Genomic DNA, 21301 nt, shown 5'->3' with positions numbered 1-21301 from the left:
CCAAAACATCTGGAGGGCACTCAGTTGGGGAATGCTGCTATGGACCCTCATCCCACCCATTTCCTGAATTCCTCCCTTTGCTAGTTGCAGTGGCAGTGTTTGTATTTCAAGAGTTTGTGTTGTAATCAATGTGTTATATATATCATAAAAATAATACAGTTACTCACACTACGTACTCTTCCGCTGTCAGAGAACAAGTTATTATGTTACCTGAAGCAAAGACCAATGCTGTTGATGGGGCAGCATTCTCCATCATGCCTGAGGCCAGCAAAGAGGTTAGGATGTACAGCACAAGCCATGCAACTCCCAGACCTCTGTCTTTCAGCACCTTAACATTGTCCCCTACTATCTGTTACCTGAGGCAGCTACTTCATGCTTTTGAATGGTTAGGCCAGTCAATGTTTGGGCTTATCTCAAGTGGGAAAACAGAATCAGTTTCAAGATAGGATAAGGTTAACAACTGGAAATTGGCTATGGAATATGTTTGGATCATCACTGTACTAACAAGTGCCTGCAAGACATTTCAGGCATTAAAGTATAGAGGGATTTACAATAGTGTCTAGGATTCATATCTATATGTTGGCAGAAGATCAAAGACATAAAAATGTGAAGTATGCACAGTATGGCATTTCTATATACAGAAATTTTCTGTTTTCTTTGAAGCAGCACGGGAGATAATTAGAGGAGTTTCATCTTACGATTCCATATGTTGCAAATTACTAATTAAAAAGATGATATGTGTTCCCTGCAGTATGATGTAATTTGTTTCATCAGTTTGAACTTTGCATTATTTTCTGAACCCTCTACCCACTTGTATGTTGTAATTCTGTGCATGTCTATCATATTTCATTTTGCAAGAAGTGCTTTGTAATACTCAATCTGTTTTATACTAGGTCAGTTTGTTTGTCTATAAGGCCCAGTATTTTCTACCCAGTCTCAGGAACAGGCCTTTCCTATCATCTGTTGCCTGATTATTTCTTAACAGGAGATGCCAGGAACTGATGTCCATAACTCATCCTCCTTGCCACTGTGCCATGGTCCTTTCCCTAACTCTTCTTTGCTCAGAAAGGACTGGACATCTCCCCTGTCCATGCTTATTTCTTCATGGATGTTGAGCAAGTATTGGCAAGTGAGGGAGAGAGAAAATGATTTGTCTATTATTTGCTGAAAATACATTTAGTTTAAGAACTTTAGACCATATTAGTACATGGATATCCCTTCTCAGAGGAAGGCATGTGCCTTCCATACCCAATTGCATATATAGCAAATGCACACATATTTGTTTTGTTGTGTGTACATGAAGAATGAGCCTCCTTCTCATTGCATTACCTGCAGCAGAACAGACATATGTCACAGTCATCACTTGTGACAGTGTAAACATAGGAACATGCAACAGATTATATAGACGATATTCCTGTCTAGGAAATTAATTTTGTGTTAAGTCTTCATAAGGGCAGTCAATTACTCCATAATTTCCATGCTATTTTTAATCTTAGTTCCAGGAATGTGTTCCCCAAACAGAAATATTTATTTACACCATAGCAGATTTACTTTAGCAGTGCTGTGCTCTTTAAAAAACAATTTATCTTTAAACTTCACATTTAACTATCTTCAGTAATAAATAAGAGCAATCCATCTGTACTATGCTTTTACAGAAGCTGCTACATTTTCATTTTGTTGATACTTTGATCCTTCTAGTCTGCAGCTTGCGGAAAGGATGACCACCACATTAAAGGAGGGATTATTTAACTTTGAAATTTTGTATGGGATACTTGCAAGGCACAGAAATGGCAATTTCTTGCAAATTATAGTTGGATTTTTCCCCCTTGTACAACTAGATCACAAGTCATCAACGCCTGTCAAGTCAGTGATCTGGGGTGGAGGTTAAGGACACTGCTAGTGCCTGTCTTGTTCACTTGCTACTATCTTAGACCATTCAGATTTGGGGGGGGGGGTTCTTTCTGCAAAGTTATGAACGCTTGACTGACAAATGTAGTCTACAAAAATGGGGCTCTGGTTTTATTTCATTAATAAAAAAACAACAACAGAAGTGGTGGATTCCTAATTACCCACAGTGTCCAGTCCCTAATTACTTACAGAGTCCAAATCTTTCAAATCCCCGAAAGATATTATTTGACAGGAAGTTTGCCAGGTGGCTGATTTTAAACAGCCCATTTGTTTCTGAGTGGAAAGGGAGAGGCATTTATCCCTGCAGCCTTTGATAAGGGGTGTGTGTGTATGTGCATATATATATATATAGAGAGAGAGAGAGAGAGAGAGAGAGAGAGGGAGAGAGAGAGAGAGTTGCCCTCAGTGTTTGTGGAATGGTAAAATTTTATTTCATATTTCCAGGCGCCCAGTTAACATCATTGTTTATCAGAAGGATTGCTAGGCAGTTTAAAGACTCAGGGCCCGGGCCCGTAATACAATTCTGTATTAAATGTATATAGGGTGTCTCAACACTGCACATGGCAATGCGCCCAGCTGCCCGGTAACCAAAATATCAGTAGTAATGGCCCTGGTAGCTAACTGTGCATTTTACCATCTTCAGCTGGTTTGCCAACTGTTACCCTGTCTTGAGAAGGTAGAGCCTGCCTCAGTTATTATGCACTGGGTACTAAGGGTGCACACCAAATACAAGTTTCAGTTCAGATCCTGATAATAGCACATTGGAAAACAGCAGAATTTGAAATGCTTTGAAGGCTGTTCTAATGTGGCTCATGATACAAAGCATGACTTAACATCTACATTAAACTGCTGAGTGGGGTTACCCGGATGTTTGGAGTACACTGAAAGCAATGTGCTGGTGACACACAGCTCTACATCTCCTTTACGTCTGTAGGTGAGGCAGTGGATGTGCTGGACCATTGTCTTGCCTCGGTAATGGACTGGATGAGAGCCAACAAACTGAAGCTCAATCCAGATAAGACTGAGGCACTGTTAGTGGATGGTTCTCTAGACTTGGTGGATGGGAGGTTGATGGAGTTATCTGATAGGTGGGAGGTTTATTGGGTTACACTGGCTCTAAAGGAGTGGGTATGCAGTTTGGGGAGCTTTTCTAAAGTGGCTCCTGTTTTGTGGAATGCTCTCCCCAGCATTCTTTTTGTCAGAATTTTATGAGATTTGCAGGGATTTTTTGCTCAGGGCACAATTTAAAAAGGAAAGGCCATTAATAATAATAATAATAATAATAATAATAATAATAATAATAATAATTAATTAACAGAATTAAATGACCTTTCACAATTCCAGAAGGATGGCTGCAGTGGTTTTCCTGGAAGAGCAGGCTTTACTGTTCTAGAGTGGTTGAAAAAGGATGCACTTAATCTCCCTTACCATTTTATGGGTCCTGTGTATAAAAACAGAAAACGTTATAGAGAAACCACTAGGTGAGAATTACAGAGAAATAAGTCCAGGGGTTTTTTTATGCTAGGCATCTCTAATATTGATTAGGAGAGGAGCTCAAAGGGATTTTTTAAACCTCCCTGTAGTTTTGACCAATGATTTTATTACGATAATGGTGCATGTAATAAAACTGCCCCTGAGTAACCTGCAACATTTAAGGAGGATCGGTGTAGAAGATAGAGACTTAAGATGAATGGAAGAACCAGCTTCAGGCTTGTGTTCTGCTCAATTTGCATCAAAAGTCAGAGAAACTAAGTGCAAAGCTGATTTGACAGGAGAGAATGTGTGGGCGTGTGGCACAGAGGCAAAAAAGAAACTGGAATGTCCAGCAGTTTCCGAGCAAGCACCATCGATGAAGATCACAGGACAGACAAAAAGGTGACATATCACATCAACATCCCTTTCCCCAAAGCACTGTAATCGGAGAACTCTGGCAAAATCATTCCTTCTGATTAGGAACTAGACCTGTGCAAAGAAAAAGACCTCTCCCGCCCTTCTCTCTCCACCCTGACGTTTACCTTATATGACTAGGTTTCTCTTTCAGCAGACAAACTTTCTGCTTGAATAGCAGGATTCTTTTTATATACCAAAGTTGATGAGGTAGGGGGTGGGGTAGCTATTTGACAGAGCAAGTAAGTTTGAGGTAGGAATGAAACAGAAAACAGGGCCAGATCGCATGACCCATTTATATTCAGTGTGTGATTAGTTTTTTTGTAAATTTGTTTTGTGTGTGCATATGACAAAGCAGTTACTGACATGCTCCACGGCATGCTTAGACCCTGACTTTCTACACCACAACCAACGCTTTTGGAATATGGAAGGCAGTAAATCGGGATCTGGTTGAGCCTCAGACAGCTGCTGTCAAAATGGGCTATCCAAACTGGTCCATAGATTGCAATCTGAAACACACTTGGTAGGGTGTAAGACTCATTGCTTATAATGGAAATTACTTCTGAATAAACATGCAAAGGATTGTGTTGTTAATTGCATTCAGATTTAATAAACTATTTGGGGTTTACATTGAATGTGTCTGCTGCACTGCAATGTTTGGTGCTGCCAAACCTCTGTATTAAAATGAAGCTGTGAAGCTGTTGCTTCTGTAGGGGCAAGACTATGACGTGCAGACTGTGGAGACACTGAGACAAGCTCTATTATTGATTCTTAACTCTGCTGCTGTTGCACAGCAGAACATTCTAAATACTGGTCCAACACATAATTTTTGGGAAAGAAATTCAACAGCTCAATGGGACTTAACTCACAGTTAAGGGTGCACAGGATTGCAGCCTTAATCAGTTTAATTCCAAACATTCAGTCTTATTTCTGGAGGAGCCTGCTTGTATTACAAACAGCATGAATGGAGTAGAAAGGCATTCCCGCAATGATTACATTGTTGGCATGGAATCCTAACCTTCTGCTGCAGCTTTTCTGGAATTTTATCACAATAAACAAAGGACTTTTTAAACTGATAAATGCCCAGAAATGTTGCAAACAGCATCTTAATGCCATGGCTCGAACTGACTTAACTTTTTCTTCTTCCTAGGACATTTGGGATGTGGATCTTACCTGAACTGGTAGAGAGATGGAACTTTTGCCATATTGCTAAAGTTGCACTGCAGATAACAGAATTTAGAAATAAATGAGGGTAAGCTTATTAGACTGCTACAAACATTCCTGTATGAAGGAGCTGGTACTGTTTTTACTACTGCTGGATGAGCTATGCTTCTCCAGTTGCTTCTCAAAATAAGCATGTACAGCCTCTAAGGCTACAATCCTTACATGTGATGTTGAGTAAATCAATTAGATCAAAAGTGGGAAGATCAATCCACAAAACGAAGCGCTCGTCCAAACTTCTGCTTGTCCCATGCCTAGAAAGCACTGGTCCAGAGGAAACCTGAATTGTTGTTTGCTCTGATTGAGTGCTAAAGGGTGGCTTTCCCCAGGAGAAAGCAGCAGGACGAGAGGAAGTGTGGATAAGCCTGAATCTAAGGAAGCAGTGATGTATGATGTATGGCAAGCACAGGCAACCTTCGGCCCTCCAGATGTTTTGGACTACAATTCCCATCATCCCTGACCACTGGTCCTGTTAGCTAGGGATCATGGGAGTTGCAGGCCAAAACATCTGGAGGGTTGAAGGTTGCCTATGTCTAATGTATGGCGTGTTGGATGGAAAAGAAATAATTGCTCGCATACATCCTCTGATACCGTTCTGTTTAAATTCCTGCTGCTTAGATGACAGCACTAAAGTAAGTGCCTTTCCAAACTTCCCATTTACAGTGGTATAGTTCGGGGGTGTGTGTGTGAATTTTTATTTTTATTTTTTTGGCATGCTGCTACATGACATCATCAGTATTCAGCTACCATTTTGGAATAATGTACTAGAAAAGCCACTTTTTCTCCTACCATAAAAAAATCCAACTTTTGTGAAAGATCCAGAACAGATCCTCAATATTTTTCATTTGTATGGCATATGTAGAAGCATCACCTGTGTTTCTTTGTGGAGTGGTTGGTGGGCAAGGTTTGGGAGACATCTGTTTCAAGCCATTTCCTACTGATTGGTGTGAGCTGTCAGTTTGCAAGCTCAGTTTAGAGGAGAGATGTGGCAAATAAAGATGATGATACTGAGTAAAGTACAGTGGTACCTCGGGTTAAGAACTTAATTCGTTCTGGAGGTCCGTTCTTAACTTGAAACTGTTCTTAACCTGAGGTACCACTTTAGCTAATGGGGCCTCCCACTGCCACCGCAGCGCAATTTCTGTTCTCATCCTGAAGCAAAGTTCTCAACCCGAGGTACTATTTCTGGGTTAGTGGAGTCTGTAACCTGAAGTGTCTGCAACCCGAGGTACCACTGTACTGTCCATGACAGCATTCATTAGCTACAGGCAAAATATTATCACAGTAGCCAGCTGAATAACAGTTTCTTGCTGAATCTCCTATTCTCTGGCAAGGTTAGGATTCTGCAATACTAGACATTTAATACAAATACCCGGCCTGCAAAGCCACAAAAGGGCTATCCCGATGCACATGCTCATAGCTCAGACATCCACAGACTGAAGGAACATGATAGTATTTAAGAGGTGTGATCACACCCATCAAACTTTTTTCTGTTCAGGCACAACCCTGCATTAGTGTGGAAAGGAAAATCCTCCACTCACTCTAAGAAGAAACAACATGTGACCAAAGGTACACACTGGATCAAACAGCAACTATACAACTAGAAATTGTAAGTGTAGAAGAGTCGAAATTCTGTTTGTTTGTTTGTTTGTTTGTGTGGAATTTTATTATTAGGAAACAATCCAAGTCAGATTAACAATTGAGACAACTTTTCTCTCCACAGTTCACCCCTTTAATAATCTAATTGGGTGCAGACCTACCAATAGTGAAGCTTTGGTATTGTGACTTTGTGTATGCAATTTATGCCTGAGAGTAAGGCCCATTTAATGCAGTGAGACTCATTTTTAAGGAGATGTACATAGGATTGCAGTCAATGTTCATAATCGTTAATCGGCACAAACTCATTAAATCATTAATTGGCACAAAGGAAGGTCCATAAATCACAAAGATGTGAAATATATAGAGTTCTTCTTTTCTTTCTCATGGTTAAGAACACACTCCTCCCACATTTCTTTTGCACACAATAATGAAGCTATAAAGTTTTTTAATTTAAAAAACTGTTAAAGAACAGTTGAATGTGTTTTGTATAGTTACTTATTGGTGACTGGCTTTGAATAGAACATTATTTTTAAAAGCAGGATAAAAATCTGTGAAATACCTTAAAAACATTATTTTAAGGTTTGAACACAAATTGAACACTGAGGTTCACATACGTATGTAACAGTAATACCCGGATTCCTGATGGCGATGCTTCCTGAGCTAAAATGATCACACGTCTATTAAGCAAGGAATGGTTGGGCGTCTCAGTGTCTCAAGTATCGGGACTCACTTTGCAATTTATTCCATCATATTTCCATCAGGCTGGGCCTCCGCCCCCCCTTCCAGAATATACTAATATTGCCATGTACTACTGGAGTAAATTAGTTTTAAAAAATTGAGTCAAAGGAAGGAAGGAAGGAATGCAGCAATTTTTGGAACAAACAAAGCAGATAATTGCCAGTGCATGAAATGTAATTTGAAACAGCTGCGTCAAGCTTCCAGTAGCACTGAAAATTGATGCTCACCCGCTGTGCTTATAAGTAGGCACGCTAAAAGCAACTGCTTGCTTCAAGAAACATAAACTACTTCACACTTTGTCCATTAACCTTACGGAGAATGGAACCTGAAGGCAGCAGCACTTTGAAGTTGCACATTGCTATTTGACTAATATGAAACAGCTGGCAAGTTAAAGAAAAACATGGGCTTGGTCATGCGATGTCAGGTTAGAGACACCACCTGGCGGCTGTAAACACATATAGCAAGCAGAGCTGAAATGAATTCCCATAAATGTTTAAAATGGCAGAGTTTTCCATTTTTCCACATTAATTTTTCTCAGGAGACCATTTCAAGCAAGTTTTAATTTGCATTTTGAATTGGACACTTGAAAGTAAAACAGTTAAAATGCATATTCTTGACTCGTGGCTGTTCTGATTTTGTCAAGCTTCGTCAATAAAGAATATACGCTGTCATCAGCAAATAACATCTACATTTATCTACCAAATACTGTCAGGTATTAAAAAAAACAACTGTCTGGAAGCCCTACCCTCTGACATGGAAAGCCTCATTCCTGCTGTGTTGAGGCTCCCTGTTACTCTCTGATGACAGGAATGCACTCTAGGGCAGGGCTGAGGAACCTCTGGCCCTCCAGATGTTGCTGCACTACAACTCCCATGATTTCTGACTATTGGCCATGCTGGTTAGGACTGATGGCAGTGAGAGTCTGACGGAATCTGGAGGGTCATAAGTCCCTCCAGCCCTGCTTCAGGGCAAGGGTAGGCAGGCTTCACGTTTGCATAATTTAGTGTGGGCATTCTTTTTCAAAACTAGAACCTCAGAATCCATTATACACAGAACAGGTTCAGAGGCCAGTTAACCAAGACAAACGTACTAGAGATCATATATTCTACTAACAAACCCTACAAATGACTGGTCGAGCCCTGGTCAAAAGCAACAAAGCAGTAACACTCTGATTCTTCATATTATGCCAAGAGATGTGTGATTTGTATGAGGCCAGCCACTGCCTCTGTAGCAGATTTTTTTATATATATAATTGCTAGAGAGAGGGGGGTCTGTACGGAGCGGTTAAATCTCAGTTGTGGAATGCTTTCCCCAGAGAAGCTTGTTACAAGCCTACTTTACTGCCTTTTTGGCCTCGGCAATGAACTTTTATCTTTCCCAAGCTTTTTAGATATATATATATATTTAATCCTGCTGCTTTATGCTTTTTGTTGTTTTGTTGCTTTTATCATACTTTTAAAAAATATTAAAATGCAAATCCATTCTTCTTGTAAACCACCCTGGGAATGTAAGTGTAGGGCTGTACAAAAATGCTGCCAAAAATGCTTAATATCATAGGCAGGGCCACAGAACTGAGAAACAAGGGACCTCAGGACACAAGCTAAGCCCAAGAATGGTACCAGGGCCCACTGTCTTTCCATTAAAATAACCCCCACTCCAACTGATCCCCCCCTCCTTGTGCTCCAGCAGCCCACTTCACAGAGCCTGTTGTGTTGGTGGTTGCTTGAAATTTGGGAGTAGCAGGAGCTGACTGATGGAGAATTATTTTGCACATCTTCTTCCCTGGTCCAGGGTGGGATCTACAGCTATTCAATCCCAGGATAGTTGAGGAGTGGATATGGCATCAAAAGGGAAACTAGAAGCTACCCTGAGAACTCCCCAGTGATGCTGAAATATGCTGTTACCACATACTTCTCAGCCAATCAATTAGATGTGCAGTATCAGATGAGGAAGGGATGTAGTTTAGCATGCTTTTTTTCAGAACAAAATAAAACAAATCACCAAATTGGTCAGTCATAGAGATGGGGGCGGGCGGATTCGATTCAGTTTGCATTTATAGGAGAATTCATCAAATTCACTTTCCAAAACATTACAAGAACCAAAACACAGCCATCCTTTGACCTCTGAATTTTGCAATGCAGGTTTCGTCTAGTAACGTTTACAAAAAAGCATCTTCTGGGGTAAAGTGTGCATAAAAATGTATATATTATGGAAAATTGCTTTGCAAAAATGTGTTAGGGAAAACTGGATACAATCAAATATGCTGAAATGATGAGTGTTCATGAGGGTTTTGAATAAGATTCACACAGTAAAGTGGCAATGTGGAGAATGGAACTTGAGCTTTGAAAAATGAGAAAACAGAGAAATAAAAATTGACAGATTTGCCCATCCCTAATCAACAGTTGAAAAGTTCTGCACATCCATTCTAGGATTCAGCCCTGGCACTGAAATCAGAACTAAGCCTACCACGAGGATAGGGGCCACAGCTCAGTGGTAGAATGCACACTTTATGCCTGCCAGGTTCAATTAATCTCATGTCTGAAATTAAGTTTGTCCACCAACATTAAAATTGGTTGTGTTCTGCTCCACAGTCAGTACTTCTAGAACTTGATATAGAATCTGTGTCCACCCCAGCTCCCATCAGCTCCAGTCAGCACATCCAATTGTCAGGAATGGTAGTTGTAGTCCAACAAATCTGGAGGGCTACTAGTTCCCCTGCACCTCTCCTAAGACATGCACTATAATTCTGTGTGGTCTACAAGGCCTCTGTGACCAGATATGCAGGGAATCCTTGGCAGATGTGGAAATGAATCCCTGATGACCAAGAGTCTGAAAACAAGGGTGATAAACTATTGTGTAACAACTAACACTTGTCAATACTAAAAACCATCCATTGTGTATTAAGCAAATACTAATGCGGGGGAACCAGCTCGCTAACAAATATTCAGAGAATGTGTAAAAACCTGGAGAATTTTCAAGCAAAATCCACAGATTCTGAGTTGAGGTGAAGTTATTATATATTATCTGCTCCTGATAATAGGAATGTTTCCTGTCCTCCGTTTCACAAAAGAATGGAGAACAAAGATTTGAAAATACTCTTGGGCTCACCTCACTATATTCCAAGAAGTAAGAAATTCCAGGGTCGCAGTGCTTACCCTGGTTTCGTGTTCTTTGGAAAGGCGCTAACTGTAACGCTGTTACCTTACAAAGCCCAAACACAGCTTTCTGACTTTTATTTTTTATTATTAATAATAATAAATTTCTTCACCCGTAAGGGTGAGGGCAGGTTACAACAATTTAAAATACAACATTAAAAACAGTTTAAAACAAAACATGTTGAGCGGGTGGGGTGGGGTGGCTGCTCACCTGCCAAGAATGCCACGTGCTAATGCCTAATCTGGTACAATAGTGACACTAAGGAAAAATGTTTGTATCGTGCAACAGCTTCAACAATGCAATTTCATTATTATTATTTTTAAAGCATTTACTGATCAGCTCCTTAAAAACTGTACTTTGTAAAAAAGAAAGTAAACCTATGCACAGATTTTTAAAACACTTTGAAGTATTAAGAGATTGTTTACTCGAGCAACACTAAATGAAGCCTTGGCTTGCCTCCCTGGCTTGGCATTCTAAAAGTTTTATTTTACAATGCCACCAGCTGCTAGTTTGGCTCTGCCAATAGCAAATAATATATTTTGGATCGCCCATCTGAATCTAGTCAGACATAAACATGGAACTAATCCTACATTGCTTGGCTACTATCCTAAATTGCTAGGGGAGGGGGTCAGTATTAAACCAAACTAATATCTTTTTCCTGCTAATGCAGCACAGCTGATGCATCTGAATGGGTTTTTGTTTTTGTTTGCTTGCTTGCTTTGTACAATTGAAGATGATCAAGGAAGGTACTTTGAGGTAAATTCTCACATAAGTCTTGTTCTCCAGAGTGCTCCACTTCTGCAATGATATCATGTGTGAAGGATGTAAACCTCTCTCTCTCTTTGACATGGCTATACTGAAAAAGGAGGTGACATACTTGTGGAGTCACTCATAGATTGGGATAACTCATGATTTTAATCTTAGATCTAATCTGTGGGAGAATCTATATGAATGACCCAGTTGCTGCTGAACTACAGCTTTCATAATCCCTGGCCATTGGCCAACTTTGCTAGCACTGATGGGAGTTGTAGTTCAGTAATAACTGGAAGGCCAAAGTTGTAAAACATCTGTAGAATAAGTATGTTGCACTAATACATCAAATTATGTAGAATCAAAATTCCCCACCCCATGCTATCTAGCAATGAAAATGGTAGAAATATGAGATACTTCATTTAACCAGAACAGATGCTGTGCATATAACTAACTTGAAGTGGAGCATGATAGGTGTTCAGAGTTGCATGAGTTCCTAAGCTATAAAATAGAGTAAAGATGATGGAATAGAAAACCTATCTGATTGTGAGGCACCGAAGCCCATAAATCACAAGCAGAAGCTTACGTAAAGATTTACAACCAATCTCTGTAACCTATCATGACATCTAAAAAGCCAGTGACCTACAAGCCAGGAGTAAATTCATCTATAAGCTCTATTGCCAAATATTGATCTCCATACACATAAACAAACTGCATTCTACATGAAGTGATAGTAGACAGTATAGCAGTTCCCAATATCAAGAACATGTATCTAAATTACAGCATTAAAAACAATTATTTTATTGAAGCTATTTTAAAAAACCATGTGAGGCAGTATAAACATTAAAATTGTAACTGGGAAGGAAGAACTGGCATTTAAAACTCCAAAAAGTTAAAACAGCAAAAAAGACACATTAAAAGTACATTTTTAAAGCTACAGGTATAGTATGAAGGTAAAATTAACAGGTATTTTATAAAAGAATTTAACAGCACATATGTAAAATGGAATCCAATGTATACAGAAGTCATAATATTCAGATGCTCCATTAACTTACGTTAAAATAGCTTTTGAACAGTCACAATGTAATTCAGATTTTACACAGCTGCCCAGTGTAGAAACAAATATTTTACAGACTTTCCCAACAGGCTGACAGCTCTCTGCCACTTATCCATGAGTAGTATCATCTTCCACAAAGTCTTTGGCCATCTCTGCTGTGATCACATCAATATGACTGACCTAAATCAGAAAAAGAAACACAGTATTGAAATCAATGAAGAGGCTAGCCAACATAACAGCTCCATGGTGTTTATGAAGCACTCTCCCTCTACAGTACTGTAAATTTGTAACTGTGTAATTAATGTATGAGCCAGGCAAAATCATTCTACCAAATGTTACACACACAACTCTACATTTTGAAAATCTCAGCATGCAATACTGCATCCTAAATCCAGCTTCCATTTCTAACCTTTATGCTTGCAAATATGTACAGGCATCCTCCCATTTAGACACAATCAACTTGCACATGACCACAAATATGCACGGTGTCAGGAAATAAATAAAGAGATTAAAACCAGGAAATGGCAGGAGAGAGCTGGAGAGTCCTTGTGGCCAGTGAGGAGACCCTCCCTGGAGCCCTAGGAAGACTTCAGTGAGGGTGGAGGAAGCCCCAAAGAGATGAGAGATACAGCAGGGCTTTGTGTAGGCTGCTCATTCTCCCCACCTAGCAACTGATGTGCACAGTAGCACAGCAGCCACTTCTCTGTGCAACCTCCAGTCTCCAGCTGGCCCCAGAACTTTAACTCTAGGTGTGGAGAGAGAGTGGGAAAGAGATTGCTGGGCAGCAGGGGAAAACGGGCATTTGGAGGCTTTTTAGCCCCACTTACAAAATATTTGCTTATGCATTCAGGGCCCCAGAATGTAACCCCAGCGTAAGTGGGGAGACGCCTGTATTTGAAAGTGAATGGACACTGCCTTGTGATGTTTCAGAAACTGGAGTGGTGAGTGTCAGAACAAGATTTCCATTACTCAGAGCTTTTAGAGTCCTGCATACCTGATCCCACCACCTATGAGCAGCAAAGGCAGAGCAAAATAATCAGCCAGAGCAATTCAAACCCTGGCTGGGCAGCGGTGCAACACAAGGAAGTGGCAAAGCAACCACTGTATCCACAAGCTTGTCCCTCCCAGGTGTGGGTACAGGCCATCAAGTGAGGCCAGCGGGGCAGCGCTCAAACACCCTGTTTTGAACCTTCATGCCAGTGGTTCTTCTGCCAGCCTGCACTTTCAGTGGAAGAAAAAGGGAGCTCCAAGTTAATAGAGCTACACTTCACAGTCAGTGGGGCTGTTTTGGACTGGTGGAGGATGACCATCCCATCCACACACACCACCCCCAAGTGTGACACATCACGGCTTTGGTCTGCACTCTAAATGACAAGAGTTACGTATTTTATACAAACAGCACAATTCAAACTCTTGGCACAGGATCTTTAATAGAATGGAGTGCATACTCTCCTACTTTTAGACTCATCTACAGAAAGCAGCCTAGAAGGAGGACAGCACGTACTTTGTGCTAAAAATAATAAAGGTAAAAAATAAAAACCCTCCAGTCATATGTTCCGAAATGTCTGTGTATCTAGACATCTGTGCAGTACTACCCTTGCCTTCAGTCAGTCAAATGAAGCTGAAATCTATGCAAACACTAGCAATCAAGTCACTCGAAATGTGTCAGAGGCCATCGCAGCCTTGAACATAAGCCTGTTGAATTCATGTGCCTTTATTGTTAATGAAGTGATTTATAAGCAAGTTCCAGATTTATTATTTATGGTAACAGTGTCCCATCATGCTTTGGAGGGACTTCAGCCATTGCCTACAATAATTTATTTAACACGCTTTATAATTGCATACCTTATTTCTGAATTTTACACCATAAAATTTATCAGCAGACTCAAGCAGTTCCGGCCTGAAAGTTGTGGTAATAAACTGAGCATGTTCTGCCAGTTCCATGATCATATCTGGGGAAGTAAAACAAATTTCTCAACGAACATTGAAATAATTTTCCAGGCATTTCTTTAGTGGGTAAGTAATAAAATGCAGAAAGTTCTGGTCCATAACAAAGTGTGATATTAAAATGCAAGCAAATTTCAGCAATTGGTTCGAGTGGGCATCACATGACTATTCTGTAAACTGTCACAGGAGCTCGATTTGGTCAGCATTTGATTCATCATGTATGGAATAAATGTGGAAGGACTTGGAAGAAATATATAATTGGGAATATACCAGTCAAGAAATCAAGGGGTAACTCCATCTTCCTGGCTGCTGCACTGTTCTTTTGTCATTCCAGATAATGTGCCAGAGCAGGATTGGGACTGCCACTATGAAAACTTTTCCAAGGTTGATGGAAGCAGTAGCAATAAGGCTTGGTTGAAGAAAAATGCTTTCGCCTGGTATCTAAAAATATATATAATGAAGGCACCAGCCTAATCTCCCTGAGGAGAGTATTCCACAAACAGGGAGCCACTGCAGAAAAGGCCCATTCTCATGTTGCCATCCTCTGGACGAAGAAGGGCCCCAAATGCAGAGCCCAGGTTGGTTTATAAGGTTTACACATCTTAATAAAGCCAGATTACCTTCTAGAAGTCATACTCGGCCTTACTATTACAATGTCATTCCCATCAGTGAGACCCAGACATATCTGGGGAATCCACAGAGCTAGGGAACTGGTCAACTTGAAGTGGCAAATATCTCCCTGTGTTCCTTCCTTCAGCTACAGTGAAACAGCCAACCATGTTCCCGAAAAGCATAACAGCAGTTCACTTCTGTACCCCAGAGGACAGCTACAAGACACACATATGCCACATTAAGCAGCTATAGTGAAACTATAATCCCAATTATTTTTATTATGAGAAGCTTTCTTTGTAACTGCAATTAGATAGAGAAGTAATATGTAGCATTGTGTAGAACAATAAAATACCCAAGACTCTACCTGAAACTGCCTTTCTATGCTGGGCATCTAGGGCTTGATCAATTTCATCAAAGAGGTAAAACGGCGCAGGGTCACATTTCTGGATAGCAAAAATTAAGGCTAGAGCTACAAGTGACTTCTGTCCACCAGAAAGCTGCTGCATCTCTCTCATTTCACCTTGTTTGCCAGTAAATGACACCTGCAGGAACAATGAAAGATTAGTTACTGCTAATTCTTAAGCATTACCATAATATAATTTGTGGTCATGAGAGTGCAAGGTAAAATATTCCATTACCCTAATCCCAACTCCAGTGAACTGGTCTACAGAAGGAACACTACTTTGAGATCCTGATCCCTTTTCACTCTCAGCACCACCTTCACCTTCATCTTGAGATTGACTGCCTTCCACATCACCTTTCTTCATCACGAGTGTAGCTTTCCCCCCAGGCACCAGCTTCTGAAAGACTTCGCTGAAGTTCTTTGAGACCTTGAGAAAGTGTAATTCAATCCATATTAATCTTTGCACAAATAACCTGAAGGCTTTTTCTGACAGACAAATTTTGTAAAAGTAATTTAAAAGGATTTCAAAAGGTACATTGGTAAAGTATTGCCATAAGAGTTCGTCCTAGAAAATCCCATCCCATCACCCGATTAAAGAAGTACTCTAATAACTGCTGATTCAGTGTTTCCAAAGTGCACTAAACACAAAGTAGCAAAGTGGTGCTTGCCACTGGCACTTGTGGCAAAACAAAAAACTTGAATGACAAAAGACTGGGGACTGTATGGGCTGGCTCCCTATACTCTGTGTGTATAAGGGACCCTATGCTTGCAACAACATATGTACACAAAGTTCCTCCATGTGTGCACAGGGGTGGGGGTGGGGATAGAGAATCTGGATTGGCTCAGGATCTCTTCTCTTGTGTAGAGTATTGATATGCAAGCAGAGTCTCTTCACACATGCACCAAACGCCAATACTGCAGTTGGTGGGGTCAAGGGCAGGTTTATCCTATATCAAACTCATAGCACCTACAAATATGTACAATCTGGTTAGAATCTAGTCTGAGACATGTGCCTCTGTTAGGATCTTTTCACAGAGTGAATAATTTCTTGCTAAGATTTCAGTAACCTCAGTTTGCTTGTAAAAATAAAACCAGGTGACAATTTATGAACTTTACAAATATGAACACATGCAAAATACATAATACAATTGTTTCTAACATGCAATTCAAAGCATGCCAAACAGCCTTGTCACTCACAATGGGTGCCAAATAATACCTGTTTGAATGTCAGCTGGATAGCTTCATATTTTCTGAGTTCAAGGACATTCATCAACTCCATGATGGACTTGTAGCCCCTGTCCAACTCTTCTTGACGTTTTATCAACTTCTCCTTCTGCTCTGAGAAGTTCACAAACTGATCTAGAGCTTTTTTATTGACATGACTGTATTTTTTCAGTTCTGTGTTGCATTGTTCCAGTTTGCGAAATAGCTGTATAAAAGAATTGAGAAAATCGATCAGAGCATGGTATGAACCACCACTCACTGTCTCTGGAGATGAGCTCTCAACACTTTTGTTACCTGCTTCAGGCTCAAAGTCTGGTATTTTTCGAACGCTTCCTGGGGAAGTGACCCCAATTCCCTGATTTTCTTCATACACTCCTCCTTCTTCTTCAGAAGCATGCCTTGCCGGTTAGTCATTTTTTCAAGCTCTTTTGTGTCATGATTAATAGCATCCATGTGCTCTTTCTCCATGTTCTTCCAGCGCTCCATGCTCTTTTGGAGTTCTTTGATTCCTGCTTCTGTTTTATCAATTGAATTGTCCAGATCTAGTATAACAAATTAAAGAATAGTATAAAAACGTAACAGCATCCACTACAACTTCTAGCAGCAGCTTCAGAAAGAAGCCATGGAATCCATTGCACAAGGGAGTCCAATAAGCTTTTATAGTTTGTATCCTTCTGGAGGGCTTAATGGGAAGCACAGCTAATGTGTCCAGGATTGTGCTACCAGTTCTACTTATTCTATATCCTCCTTTGTACTATTTGTACTGTATACTCTTTGAACATGATTTCATTTCAATGTTATAATCTTTGTTAATTGTTCTTGGAATACTTTAAGTTAACTGTATTTTAGAATATTTTAATAAAATATACTAGATATGTCACCTTCTCTTGATTACCAACCTTCTGAGCGTGCCAGCGTATCTTTCACTCGTTTGTTGATAGCCTCAAGCTCTGATGTTGTTGCTGTAAGAACAGTGCCACCTTCTGTCTCTCTCAGCTCATTCAGCTCCTAAAAATGCAAAATGTTAACAGCATGCAAGTTCAGCCTATGCAAATAAGGAAACTATAGACTATACTACATAGAAGAGGTTACTTTTCATGGTTTACAATATAGTATTATTGAACAGCTCATTTTTATAATTGATTAGAAATATATAGACTGCAGCTTCACACCAAAAATTGCATAAAGAGAATTTATATTTGTGTCATCATAGGATTCTCCAAAATTTGTTGAATGTTGGCAGTTCAATAAATAAATATTATGTGAACATCCACTAACTTAGAGACACAGCAGTAAATACCGAGTCACTGTGATGATTTTAAAATGGTTTTTTAAAAAATGTTAAGAATGGAGTGGATCAAAATAAAATATCTTACCTGTTCAACTTGGTCTAAGCGCTTTCTCAAATTCTCATTCAGATAAGTCTCGACTCGTGTGATGATCCCCTCAAGCTTGATCCTTTCATTCAAAAGCTGTCTGTTTTCCTATAAACCAAGAAATACATATGGATATACAAAAACAACTAAATATTGTTGGCTGATTGTTTAAAAAAATAATTTTATTTCACAATATTTATACATCGCTTTATGTTACTGTCAGGGCTGCTTCCAGATCCTAGCTCACAGAGGATCACGTTAGCCAGCGTTCACTTTATAAAAGTCTTTATTGAGTTACAGTTTCCAATTTCAAACTGCCGCAGGCAGCCCTACGTCTTATCAGCTAGACCGGCGAAGCTCCGTCTGAGTCCCCGCCTCCTGTACACCAACTTAATAACCTCGCCTTACTCCACCTTTTCCGCCTTCCCCTCCTTCTCTGGGTCCCTCTGCCCCCCGTGGTCTCTTCCTTCCTGGATTCTTCTGACGCTGACCCCCCGGACCCTTCTGTCTCCTTGCGGCGGGCTTTAGGACCTGGCTCCCTTTCCGGGCTGCTTACTCTGCCGCCTTCCTGTGCATTTGAACTTGGCGCGCGCGCCCAACCTCCCACTTTCCGCTTGACCGTTCCTTCGCTCCCCGATGGGGGTGTGGCCACTCCTGACTCATGCCCTCCCCCCTGCGGCGAGTCGCCGGATCCCGATACCTGGCGCCCTTCCTCCTCACTGCGCTCTGTTGGGGACGTTGGCCCCGATTTCCAACTGCTGCTCTCTGAACCCCCTTTTGTCCCTTTTTCCTGGGGTGTCCCCTTGATCTCCCCCCTCGCTCTGGCCACTGGCGCTCCTTTCTGTGAATCTTCCGATTCACTGGAAAGACTCGGAGATCTCGGGTCGTCGTCATCGCTCATCTTTCCTTCGGACTCCTCCCCCTCGCTCTCTGTTTCCTCCCTTGCCCTCGCCTCTGCTCCTGAACCCCTGACAGTTACTAAAACCTCAAATTGGTTTACAAAACTAAAGTTATCAGCTAAAACTGTTTACTGGTATTTCATTAAATGCTTTATGCTCTCCACTATTTACATACATGTTTTATAAGAACATTCTAGCAAGCCCACTGAAATCTATGGGCATCCATTGATTTCAGTGGGTCAGCTCTATGCATGACAAACATTGGTATCACACTATTTTTACTACAAAATGAAAAGGTAGCAAAGGTAGAAAGTGGGGAAGGAAATAGTTCTGAACAGGCTTTTGTACATAATTTCCCAACATTCTTAATCACAGCAATTTTATTTTTCATTTTAAGTGTCCTTACTTGCTGTAGCTGTCGGATCTCATCATTAAGTGCATCAACTCGTTTCTGGTCCTCTAAACTGAGCTGCGACAACAGGTCTGTCCCCAGTTCTGCTTTTAAAGACTCCCGGGTTGATTCCATAGCATGTAAACTTGCCTCCAAACTTTGTAAGCTGCGTTGCTGAAGAAAAAATTAAATGTGAGTATTATGAAATAAGCCTTCCAGTTTATCTAATTATGTGACCTAGCAGCAAATGCCATATAAAAAAGGCTTAAGCGCAATAAGCAACAACAGGGATCTCATTCATATATGTACCTACTCAGAAGTAAAATCCTACTCTGCAGCCTTAGGGACTCTCAGGGAATATGAAACTGGACTGAGAAATAATCATAAGCATTACTATTCTTTCACTTGCTTGATTCCTTTTTTTAAATCAGTTAATCTACTGGATAGCACACTGAACAATCCAGATAATTAAAGTATAATCTGCTGTGCAGGAAGAGCAATCAAAGCCCTTGAACTGTCATGCTGGAGGGGGTTTGGATGGAGCGGAGGTGGCCCTTTACTAGACTCTGCTGCTGGGGAAGTTCCACCATCGGGGGAATGCCCACTGGTAAGCACAGGATCTGCTGGATCCTGAGCAGGCCCTACTGCTGTCATATGACGGCAATTAGCCTGATTCAGCCAGGGAACTGAACTAGCAAAGGGGTGATTTTTCCCTGCTGCCGCCATGACTAGCACAAGTGACTGGGCTGTGGATGCACCGGTGGTTGCTCTATTTCATTAAACCAGCCACTGCGAGTCAAGTGTTAGGATTATAGTTGGAGTTGCACATGTTCTCAAATATCTGTTGATAGCTCAAATCAGTAGAGCAAGAGACTCTTAATCTCAGGGCTGTGAGTTCGAGCAAAATATTCCTGTATTGCAGAGAGTTGGGCTAGATGACCCTCATGGTCCCTTCCAACTCTACAAATCTATGATCCCATACCTTAGGCATAAATGTTTTCTCTGACTGCTGTCTCTTCTCTTTCAACATTTTCATTTCCGATAAGATGCTGTCTCTGGAAGCTTTGAATTTTCTTTGTTGGGTTTCAATCTGTTGCATCTGATTCATTAGCTGATCAATTTCATTATTAATCCGTGCAGTGTGCTAAGGAAAAATTCTGATCATCGTGAACATTATGAATGATATAAAATCAGTATGTTATTGGTCTTAAAAAATTAATCCTTTTACAGCAATAAAGGCTGTTTACAAATCATAGCATATTAACATGGACAGAAATACTACATGCCACAACCTTCTATAAACAAATGCAATGCAAGTTACAATATGGCTGGGTATAAAATTGTACTTACAAGCTAATCACCTACCAGACGTGACCGCAAACAATCTCAAATGCACTTTTTGAGCAAAACTCCTGGCATATTTGTTCAGTTTCTACAACGCTACTGGTGAAGAGCTACTCTCTGCAAATATACCGTTAAGGCCCCTTTTTCTGTTCTAGGCCGAGCAAATCTTGACTGCTTCTTGGCAACAGAATATACCTACACTACTTTTTCTCTTCTGAGTTTCCCAAACAGTGACCAAAGCATAAGAACGTAAGAAGAGCCTGCTGGATCAGGCCAATGGCTCATCTACTCCAGCAACCTGTTCTTACAGTGGCTGAACGGTTGCCTGTCAGAAACCAGCAAGCAGGATTCTACCACAAGAGCACTCTCCCCTTCTGTGGTTTCCAGCAACTGTGGAGGAAGAGCATAACCATCATGGCCAGGAACCACTGACAGCCCTTTCCTTCATGAATTTGGCCACTGCGCTTAAAGCCACCCACGTTCATGGCCATCACTGCCTCCTGTGGGAGTGAGTTCCACAGTTTAACCATGTGTTGCATGAAGTAGTAGTTTCTTTTATCCATCTTGAATCTTCCAACACTGCTTCATTGGTTATTCATGAGTTCTAGTGTCATGAGACAGAACCCCCCCCCCCACTTTTCTCTATCTACTTTCTCCACGCCAGGGTTACTTTTATTAACTTCTATTATGTCATCTCTTACTCGCCTTCATGCAGAAGACAAATGCATGTACACTGAGACACATACAAAACTACCAACAGCATTCACACACTATTTGTACCTCAGTCAT

At 40.7% G+C, this 21301-nt stretch overlaps 1 protein-coding gene and 2 long non-coding RNA genes across 9 annotated transcripts in view; 2 read left to right on the top strand and 1 right to left on the bottom strand.

Moving 5' to 3' along the window:
* LOC308584614 overlaps positions 1-15238 on the top strand; it is a 33887-nt gene extending 18649 nt beyond the window's left edge. For 6 of the 7 annotated variants that reach the window (XR_014006944.1, XR_014006945.1, XR_014006946.1 and 3 more), the window contains 3 exons: positions 4946-5047; positions 6515-6625; positions 14598-15238. This is a non-coding gene — a long non-coding RNA (uncharacterized lncRNA). Of the gene's footprint in view, positions 1-3226; positions 3390-4945; positions 5048-6514; positions 6626-14597 lie in introns of all 7 variants that reach the window. The other variant, XR_014006948.1, reaches the window with a different exon arrangement.
* The window catches only part of SMC3 (structural maintenance of chromosomes 3), a 30838-nt gene continuing 20112 nt past the window's right edge, over positions 10576-21301 (bottom strand). The window contains exons 20-29 of the mRNA XM_081189354.1: positions 20151-20302; positions 19184-19342; positions 17879-17986; positions 17402-17510; positions 16797-17044; positions 16495-16707; positions 15514-15705; positions 15240-15417; positions 14162-14268; positions 10576-12496 (exon numbers count right to left, since the gene is read on the bottom strand). Coding sequence (XP_081045480.1) covers positions 12425-12496; positions 14162-14268; positions 15240-15417; positions 15514-15705; positions 16495-16707; positions 16797-17044; positions 17402-17510; positions 17879-17986; positions 19184-19342; positions 20151-20302 — 1538 coding nt within the window. The 3' untranslated portion in view covers positions 10576-12424. The remainder of the gene's footprint in view (positions 12497-14161; positions 14269-15239; positions 15418-15513; positions 15706-16494; positions 16708-16796; positions 17045-17401; positions 17511-17878; positions 17987-19183; positions 19343-20150; positions 20303-21301) is intronic.
* On the top strand, positions 20311-21133 carry LOC308584621. Its single transcript, XR_014006957.1, has 2 exons — positions 20311-20832; positions 20900-21133. It is a non-coding gene; the product is annotated as an uncharacterized lncRNA (long non-coding RNA).

Source organism: Podarcis bocagei (assembly GCF_964188305.1).
Source record: "Podarcis bocagei genome assembly, chromosome: 4".
Taxonomy (NCBI): domain Eukaryota; kingdom Metazoa; phylum Chordata; class Lepidosauria; order Squamata; family Lacertidae; genus Podarcis; species Podarcis bocagei.
Note: the sequence above shows the minus strand (reverse complement) of the source record. Positions and strands in the feature narration are given on the sequence as shown.